This window comes from Erythrolamprus reginae, chromosome 2 (genome assembly GCF_031021105.1).
Source record: "Erythrolamprus reginae isolate rEryReg1 chromosome 2, rEryReg1.hap1, whole genome shotgun sequence".
NCBI lineage: Eukaryota > Metazoa > Chordata > Lepidosauria > Squamata > Dipsadidae > Erythrolamprus > Erythrolamprus reginae.
Window position 1 is genome coordinate 156,095,033 of NC_091951.1, and position 10,146 is coordinate 156,105,178.

The 10,146-nt window shown below is 40.8% G+C and overlaps 1 protein-coding gene across 1 annotated transcript; it reads right to left on the reverse strand.

The window, feature by feature from the left end:
- Positions 1 to 2,843: 2,843 nt before the first annotated feature.
- On the reverse strand, positions 2,844 to 5,238 carry NPB (neuropeptide B). Its single transcript, XM_070735963.1, has 2 exons — positions 4,790 to 5,238; positions 2,844 to 3,147 (listed from the first exon to the last, which is right to left on the reverse strand). The coding sequence occupies exons 1-2, from the start codon at positions 5,060 to 5,062 to the stop codon at positions 3,019 to 3,021; spliced, it is 402 nt and encodes a 133-aa protein (XP_070592064.1). The 5' UTR covers positions 5,063 to 5,238; the 3' UTR covers positions 2,844 to 3,018.
- Positions 5,239 to 10,146: the final 4,908 nt, after the last annotated feature.

A 10,146-nucleotide genomic window follows, 5' to 3' on the forward strand; every position in this document is an offset into this window, starting at 1 on the left:
AGCCCATCCCTGATGCCACTTCACTCCCAAAGTACTCTGGGCGGCTCACAGCCAAATATAGAAAAAAATAACATAAAAGCTCCTAAAAATAATGAAACAATCTAAAAACAGCTATCAAACAATTAAAACAATTAAGAACAATATTCCTATATAGCTCAGTCCCTTTCTGCATTGCATCGCCTTTCTCAGCTTTTTATTGTATTGTATTGTTGGAAGGAAAGTCCGATCCAGTTCCAATCCAGGAGAAAGAAGCTGGAAATAAAATGCAGACCAAATGGAAAGATTTCAGTGACAGAAGCATGTTTCTCAGGTGGCTGACAAAATGGCTAAATGAGTGCATGGATCATTTATAGGGTTCTAGGGTTTTGTGATTGAGATGCTCCAGGAGGTTGTGAGATGTAATGAGCCTTGTGTCTTTTACTATTTCAATGGTGGGTGGTTTAATCCTGTTATATCCCTAAAGATCCTGTCCTTAGAATTTGGGTGGGGGAATGTAAATTCTTAATCCCATCTGCTTTCAGGGGAGGTTGGAGCTGTGGCTGAAGGTGTTTTGTTTATGAATAGATTGGCCAAATCTTTCTAAATTGATACAAATTCTGCATTCCTAAAAGTCTGCCTCTTCAAGGTTTTTAGTTTGAAGCTGTTTTCCTTTGTTAGGATTTTTCTCTATTTCTCCTTTGGGAAAATACAATATTCTGCCTCTTTTAATAGTCTCCAAAATATTTCATTCTCTGGGGGAGGAGGTTTCCTACAGTATCTATATGGTCACTAATTGTTGACATCAGCCTGATAATATAGCATAAATCATAATATAGAAAATATAGCATAAATCAATGAATTATAATTTTAACTGGTTGAAATATGTACTGTGTACATATTTTACACTATATATGTATAGTACTGTGCTAGCTTCTGTTTATTTAGCAAGTATGTTTCAATCTGTTCTTTCTAGCAAGCCTTACTCCTAAATAAATATATGCCCCAAATTTCAACCTAAATTGCTTTCACATTCTGGGGAAAACTGGAACCTATTTCACACAGTGAAACAGTGAAAAAATTCAACATCTCTGTTTTAGTGATATCCTGTAGTTCTGGAGTGGAATGTGAGAATGAGGAGCATTTGGTGCCGAGTTTGATTGTTTTCTTGCAGATGTTTCATTACCCAAACTAAGTAGCGTTATCAGTGCTAGCAGGGAGTGGGGTTTGCTCCCAGCGTATATTCTAGTGATGACGAATCTATGGCATGCATGCCACAGCTGGTACGCAGGGCCATTTTTGCTCTATCACGAAGCAGTAGGGAGGCCTTTGATTGTGGTATTGTTCACATCTTGACTGTTGGTCTGATAGTGTCTTTTCCCCAAAATAAGACCTATTTTTTTGAACCCTGAAATAAGCACTTGGCCTTATTGCCATGCATTCAATTGGGCTTATTATCACGGGATGTCTTATTTTGGGGGAAATAGGTTTCATAATGTTGGTATTGATTGCTGGTGGGGAGATGTTTTGATTTTTTTTTTGGTTACCTTTTTGATTGTTTCTTTTAGACAGTACGTAGATGCTATTTATGTCTATGTGTTTATTCCCTGTGAGAATGAGACCTTGGGGGAGGCGGTGCTGCCTAGGGTATGTTCATATAAAAGGGGGAAGAGTCCACAACTGAATAATGAGCAGGGAAAGAAACTTTGAAAAGTTCTGCTCTAACTAATCAGGCAAGCACAAATGTGTACTTTCAGAGTTTCAAGATAGCAATAGTACTTAGGACTTATATACCGTTTCACAGTACTTTACTGCCCTCTCTGAGTGGTTTACAAAGTCAGCATTTTCCCCTCAATCTGGGGCCCATTTGATCGACCATGGAAGGATGGAAGGTTGAGTCAAGTTGCCCAGAATCGGAAGTCCTGGAGCGAGCAGTGAGTTAGTCCCATTTATGTAGCCTCATAATACAATAAAAATAGTTCATCTTGTTGTGTTTCCTGTTTGGTCTACCTAGGGAGCTGACAAGTCCTACAGTAACAATGTCAAAAGGTAGAAACCTTTATTAGGAATCTAGGAAAATCTTCGTAATTGATATAAGGCACTATTTCAGACCTTTTAGCAATCAGAGGCTCAATCCCTATGCCTCCAAAGAGAAGCCGGACACTGTAGAATTCTGTAGGTCCAGAGGGATAAAGATGGGGAAACCCATCCACCTTCTTCCTCCAATTAGGAGAGCAAGGATGGGAATCAAAGCTCATTACTTTGTAGCAGGATGCCATTTGATTTGTTTCTCACACTGTAAAGAATCAATTCACAACTATTGTGGAAAATAGGCCTAGGTCAGAGATCCTGGAGAACAATTCCAGTTTGTAGGCACAACAAATGTAGATTGGCTTCCTCTATCAGGCTGTTGGTGTCCATAAAAAATATACAGAAACATTTTTATAGACAGAAGTGTTTCATTTAAAGTCAAAGATACATCTGCAATGCATCCTGGCAGGGGACTAATGAGCTGTTTTTAAGTTTCAGAGTTCATTTAGGGCACCTTTTCAGCACCGAATGCCCAAACTAGAATGTGTGTGCGTGTGCTGGCCAGATGGTCTTCGCACATGCCGGAGCATTGGAAACCTGAAGACCAGCTGCCTAGTGTGCGCATACCTGTTTTTTGTCTGTTTTGGGGGCCGTTTTCAGGCCATTTGACAGCTGCATAGACTGCAACTGGGCAAATGTGCATAAGGATTTTAGCCTCCAAATGAGCTTCCTCTTTCTGCTTTCTGAGACCCATTTTTCCTGTAGCTGCTTTGAATTCCTGCAGCTGCTGTGTTGAGTTTTTAAAATTATTATACAAGAAACAGGTGGTCGCTGGAGCCTTTTAAAACACATTTATTAAGAGATGCAGAAAAATAAATAAAGTAAAACCATATTTCTCATCACCCACAAATCCAACCGCCATTGATACAGAGAGTAAATCCATCTTTTGCCTGTCTGTCCCCTCTCCAGGTGCCTCCATAGAATTTATAGGGAAAGCCACCTGCTCAAGGCTCAGGGGATAGTACAGTCAGTGGGGTCCAAAGAGACAGTGACATCTGCCTTGCACTGAATAATGCTGGGCACACCAGGCAGTAGCTGGCAGCTTTGCAGTTCTGGAGCCACTTCCTTCACACATACCGCCTGGAAAAAAGCAAAAGACAGAAAGGAAAGAATAAGTGCAAGAGAAGAGACCCACCTGAGCCTCCTTTGTCCAGGGCATGTACTTATTTGGGAGTATGCCCTATGGACTTCTTATGTAAGAAGTGCTGCTGGATTTTTAACAATTCTACTGATGCTCCGAGAGCCACTTTAACTGAATGTAAGCCCACTAAAGGGCACTGAATTTACGGTACTTCTGGAGAAGTACATCTTGCATGGTGATGTAATGTGAATAATAGTACATATGCTTAATACAGCTAATATTTCTCCTTGCTCATCATTTCCTTTTTAATTATATTTTTAATTAGTTTATCAAAGTGAAAAATTAAGAAAACGGAGAGAGATAATAAAATATATAATATAAAGGAAGAAAAAGAAAGAAAAAGGCACAGGCTCTCTTTATCACAGTAGAAGATAACATTACAACCACAACTTTTTGCTTTTACACAACAGTATGTACAAGCCATTTCTATAATGGCTATTAGTTAACAAAAACAAAATACAAATTTTCATTTTTTTGTTTCATTGCAAGCACAAAACCGGGAAGCAATTTCAGAACAGGAGCATGGTTAGATATCTTCTCTTCTTTGGATAAAAGAATCAATTTAACCATCTCTGCTTCTTGCTCATAATTTTCATTGCTACCAATTTCCTATCCCACAGGTGCATTCTTCAAAAAGGCAACTGGACTTTGTTTTATCCTTGAAGTTTTTGCTTCTCATCCAGGAAGTTTCTTCAGTCAGAACTGAAGATATTTCTTGAATCAGAAGCAACAGGTCTTCAAGGAAAAAACAAAGTCCTATTGCTCTTATGGAAAATCTCCCTAGACCAATTTCATATGTTGTTTTCATTTTTGGTTGAAATTAGAAAAACTACAAATTAGGAATGGAGCAGCTGTAATACATGTTATGGTAAAATAATAAAACATATGAAGCTAAAACATATGAAGAACAGTTGCAGGAACTGGGTATGCCAAGTTTAATAAAAAGAAGGATTAAGGGAGACATGATAGCAGTGTTCCAGTATCTCAGGGATTGCCACAAAAAAGGAGCCAGGCTATTCTCCAAAACACTTGAGGGTAGAAAAAAAAGCAAAGGGTGGAAACTGAGCAAGGAGAGAAGTAACTTAGAAATAAGGAGAAATTTCCTAGCACTTAGAACAATTAATCAGTGGAACAGTTTGCCTCCAGAAGTTGTGAACCCTCCAACACTGGAAGTTTTAAAGAAGATGTTGGATAACCATTTGTCTGAAGTAGTATAGGGTCTCCTGCCCAAGTAGGGGTTGGACTAGAAGACCACCAAGGTCCCTTCCAACTATGTTTACTATTACTATTATCATCATCATCACCACCATCATTATCATTATTGCAAAAACAGTAAACAAAAATATAATAATAATATTTTTGTTTACTGTTGTTGTTATTATTATTATTATTAAAAATGCAATACAGTAAAGGGCTAACATATACCAATGAACATAAAGTAGATGCATTAGAACAGTTCCAGCGCGAGACAAGATTCAACTCGACGGTCGTTTCCTCACCGGCGGGCGCCCCTAAGCATCCTCCCTGCTCTCTCCCCCCCCCGGGTTTACTTTCCGTCCCGTCCCCGGACCAACTTCTCACCAGGTTGCGCAGCCCGCCGAAATTCTGCGGCGACTCAGACCTGGCGAGAGAGGATGCGGCGGGGCCGTCCTCGGCACTGCTGTCCGCCACGCCGTTGTCGTCGTCGGAGCGGCGCACGTAAGGCGACCGGCGGATGCCCGAGAGAAGTCCGGACGCCCTGCCCACCGAATAGTAGCTGGGGCCGGCCGCCTGCTTGTACCACGCCCCGGCGGGCGGGCTGAGCAGCAGAGCCAGGGCGAGGCAGAGCAGCGCCAGGGTCGGTGGTCCGCTCATGCTGCGAGAGAGGCTGGCGACGGCGGGGCTGGGAGGTCGCCATCGGGACGCCTCCTTTTATAACACCGGGGAGAGGCAGGAGCAGGGAAATCAGCCAGGCGGCTCAGAAGCCCCGGAGCGGACCGGTAGAAGAACACGTGACTCTCTTGGCGGGGAAGCTCCGGTGGGCGGGAGGCTCGCTTACCTCTTTTGCCCCCGGCTTCCCTCACGAGTTGAAGCTCCAACGCGTTGTGTGGGACTCCACCAAGTCCGCCTCCCATTTCTCCTTTGGTCGGAAGAAACGAGACCCGACGAACGAAGAGTTGGGCTCGCTTCTCCTTCGAGAGAGGGTGAGGCCAGAGTGGAAACTTCCCTGCCGGCAAGGGAAAAGCGCGAGCCGCTTCCCTCAGCGACCGAGGTTTACAGCAAACACCCGTCGCTAATTGAACCCCGTGAGTCATGGAAGCCCGGTCCCCCCTCCCCCCGCACTTGTAGATGCGCTAAAACCTCATATAACAAGACTTGTTAGTTGAATAGTTTGTGGCCCGGTCGGTCGTGGGAACGGTCACTGCAACGAAATCTGACTTTGGCACATTAATCGATAAACTCAGTGGCACATTAATCTATTGATAAACACAATGTTTGCGTTTTATTTCTCAAATCTCCACGTGTAAACTATTTAAAATTTAATTTAATTTAAATTTATTAGATTTGTATGCAGCCCCTCTCTGAAAACTCCGGGGCGGCTAAAATTTGCTATTTTGACAAGAGGGTTCTAATACAGTAGTTAAGTAGGGGTTAACCAGACTTTAACCTTTCCCGCAATTGTATTTATCGGCAGTACAAATATCTACATTTTTTGCTGCCCCTTATACAGGCAGCGCTCAGTACAATCACAACTGAGCTCAAAATATATATTGCTAAATGAGACATTTGTTAAGTCAGTTTCGTCCCATTTTACAATAGAATTCTTTATAGAATTCTTTATTGGCCAAGTGTGATTAGACACACAAGGAATTTGTCTTTAGTGCATATACTCTCAAGTGTACATAAAAGAAAAAGATACATTTGTCAGGAATCATGAGGTACAACATCATCATCATCATAGAGTTGGAAGGGACCTTGGAGGTCTTCTAGTCCAGTGTTTTTCAACCAGCGTGCCGCGAGACATGGTCAGGTGCGCCACGAAGCTCAGAGAGAGAAAGAAAGCAAGAGAGAAAGAAAGCAAGAGAGAGAAAGAGCGAGCGAGCAAGAGAGAAAGAGAACAAGAGAGAAAAAAAGCAAGAGAGAGAGAAAAAGAACAAGAAAAAGAAAGAAAGAGAGTAAGAAAGAGATAGAGCAAGAGAGAGAAAGAAAGCAAGAGAGAGAAAGAGAGGGAGGGAAGGAAAGAGAAAGACATAGAGGGAGGTAGGGAGGGAGAAAGAGCAAAAAAGAGAGGAAGGAAGGAAGAGAAAGAAAGGAATGGAGAGAAAGAAAGATGAAGGGAGAGAAAGAGGGAGAGAGAAATAGCGAAAGGGAGAGAGAGAAAATTTTTTTTGTCCAAACTTTTTTTAGCCGCCCCCCCCCCCCAGCTCAATGTGCCCCAGGGTTTCGTAAATGTAAAAAATGTGCCACGGCTCAAGAAAGGATGAAAATCACTGTTCTAGTCCAACCCCCTGCTTAGACGGGAAACCCTACACTACTTCAGACAGATGGTTATCCAACATCTGCTTAAAAACTTCCAGTGTTGGGGTATTCACAACTTCTGGAGGCAAGCTGTTCCACTGATCAACTGTTCTGACTGTCAGGAAATTTCTTCTTAGTTCTAAGTTACTTCTCTCGTTTAATTTCCACCCATTGCTGCTTCTACCCTCAGGTGCTTAATGATAGGAGTCAAATAAGCAATGAGGAAACAATATTAATAAAAATCTTAAGGATGCAAACAACAAGTTAACAGTCATACAGTCATAAGTGGGAGGAAATGGGTGATAGGAATGATGGGAAAAAACTAGTAGTAATAGTAGTGCATACTTAGTAAATAGTACTGGTAAATAATTCTCTTGCCACAGTTGCTAAGTGGATCATTGCAATTGTTAATAATAACAACAACAAGAACAACAACAATTTCTTAGACTTGTATGCCGCCCCTCTCCGAAGACTCCGTTAAGTTGATAGCATGGTTGTTAGGTTAATTTGGTTTCCCCATTGATTTCGCTTGTCAGGTCATAAAAGCTGTTCACTTGACCCTGGGACACTGCAACCACTATAAATATAAATCAGTTGCCAAGCACCTGAATTTTGATCACACGACCAAGGGAATACTGCAAGGGTTATAAAAGGGAGATAATGGTTATAAGTCAAGGGTCAGCTGTACTGCAATCTTGATTCTGGACTGGGCAACTGATTTTTGCTAAAGCAGGATGGTGAGAATAGTGCTTTTAATTTTAACAGAATAAAGGTTTGTTCTTTCAAGTAGATGGTTCACAGCTATAGTAAAATGCTGATCAATTACTAAGGAGACTATGAATCAGGAGCCCTGGTAGCACCTTCTCCAGCTAACAATTTTTTTAATTAAAAATCATAATCTTCATCTTTTATAAATTGCAGCTCGGTTCATCATTTCAGTCCATGAAAATAATTTTTGCCTTAAAAATATATCTTAAAAAGAATTTAGTTGGAAAACCAGATTCCTGATTTTTTGCTACCATACATGGCTCTTCTACAAATAAGATATAGTGTTTGTTGCTGCCCTCTTACGTTATGTGGCTCATCTAAAAATTCCTAATCCAGTTTAGCTGTAGTACAATAACCCATGTGTCAATGATATGGTGTACAGCATGCCTACTGTTTGTTGTATAACAAAATGTATACAATTTATAAAACAAAGCCCCAATAGTAGTCCAAAATAATAATAAACTATGAAGAGTATTTTAAAATATATTGTGTTTTTCATTCTCCAAAGATAAAAATCACTCTGCCAGTTTTCAGCTATTTTCAATTGCAGAAATTTCGAAAGACACACACACACATACAGAGAGAGAGAGAGAGAGGGAGGGAGAGAGACTTACACTGTGTGATTTAGCAGAGGTAAATATGCCAAGATCCTGCAAATCTCCAGATTGTCATCACAATTTGGTAATAAAACCATCACCTTAGAAACATGACTTTTGTCAATGCTTAGTCATCAAAAGGTGTAGTGCAACAGTGTTAAGCCTCAGTAAAACTTCACACCTATTGTTCCTAAGTTTTCATTAAACTTAGTGTAAGTGTGAATACTAGTCAGTTAAATTTTACTTAGCAAACAATGATTAATCAAAACGTGGCACAATAGATAGTTCCTATAGAAAACAGAAAAGCAGCTACACCACCAGTTTCCCCAAAATAAGACATTTCTGATAATAAGCCCAATCAGGCTTTTGAATGCATGGCAATAAGGCCAAGTGCTTATTTCAGGGTTCAAAAAATATAAGACAGGTCTAATTTTCAGGGAAACACAGTAAAATTAGGTATCTTTTACAACTAGAATAAAATAGCAGCAGGTACAAAAATATATATTTTATTTTAATTAAAATTTGCTCAGGGGAACAAAGTTTGGGGAACATTGAGGAACAGCATATTTTTAGTTAATTGCAGTGATCTGTTTTATTTAAAAGACTCTGGTGTCATATTTATGGCAAAACACAATTTTCCATGCTAGGGAAGATTCCAGAGATCAAGAATGGTAGGTAATTTTTCCTTGGTGTCTATTTAGTTAGCAACACTTTTTCATTTTAAAGGGCTAAAAATTGCACATCAAAGGCAGGGGTAGCATATCCAGCAATGATTAGCACCCACATTAGGATGAAACATCAGAAACAGCTGGTTTATACCTGCATAGTTACAAAACTAACCTAGTGTGGGAATCTTTTGCCATAAATAAACATTTGATTGAAAAAAGATCATGTTGCTTCCTTTCCCATAAGTTTTGTTCCATCATCTTTCTGTTTAACTGTCAAAAGAATTGGCAACAAATAAGCTGCGCTCTTGGCTAGAACCTAACTTGAAGAATCACAATCTGGGTTGAAACAGGCCAAGAGCATTGCAAGGAATGACTCAAATAATTAATTGGAACCACCCCGTACAAATGATTTCATTTATTACTTGGGAATAAACACAATCTGATAGTGTTTTCAGAACAGTTTGATGTAGTGGTTAACCAGGAAATTGTGACTTCTAGTATCAACTTAGACACAAAAGCCAGATGAGTGACCTTGGACCAATCACTCTTTCAGCCCAACTCATCTCATAGGAAGATATTCATGTATTTGACATTTTGTCTTATTTATAAAATAAAGATAATTATTTGTCATATGGCATAAAATACAGACTAGCAATGTAAATTAACATTTCAACTAGATTAGTAGAACCCAATAAAATATAAATGTCAAAAAAAATCTTCAAGAGTTAATGTCTAAGCCCATGATGCAAACCTATGACACACAGAACCCTCTCTGTGGACACAGCCAGCCAAGCTCCACTGTGCATACGCATGCGCTCTCCCCCCTCCCCACGGACAGCTAGTCTTCTGGTCTCTGCTATTTATGGGGGGTGCATGTGCATATGCACGGGGGCAGGGCGCATGTGCAGGGTGCTCACATTGGATTTTGGCTTCCAGGTTGGTGCAGGCCGCCTTCCAGGCCGATGCCCCATTTTGGGTCTCGAAGGCCTTCTACACCAACCTGGAAGTCAAAAATGGGTGAAGGGGGGCAGGGCACATGTAGGGTGTGTGTACATGTGCAGGGGGAGCATACTTGCATGCAGATTTGTGCAGCCATGTGCGGGGCAGTTTCGTGTACACATTGCATTATGGGTGCATACGTGCGCACACACACGAGCTTTCAGCACACAACAACAAAAGTTAGCCATCATTAGTCTAGGCCAGGGGTAGGCAAAGTTGGCTGTTCTATGACTTGTGGACTTCAGCTCCCAGAATTTCTGAGCCAATCATGCTAGCACAGGAATTCTGGGAGTTGAAGTCCACATGTCATAGAAGAGCCAACCTTGCCTACCTCTTGTCTAGGCCATTTAACCATTGAAGCTCAGCATTTTTTATATTTAAAAATCAAGATATATAGTTTGATGTGAGA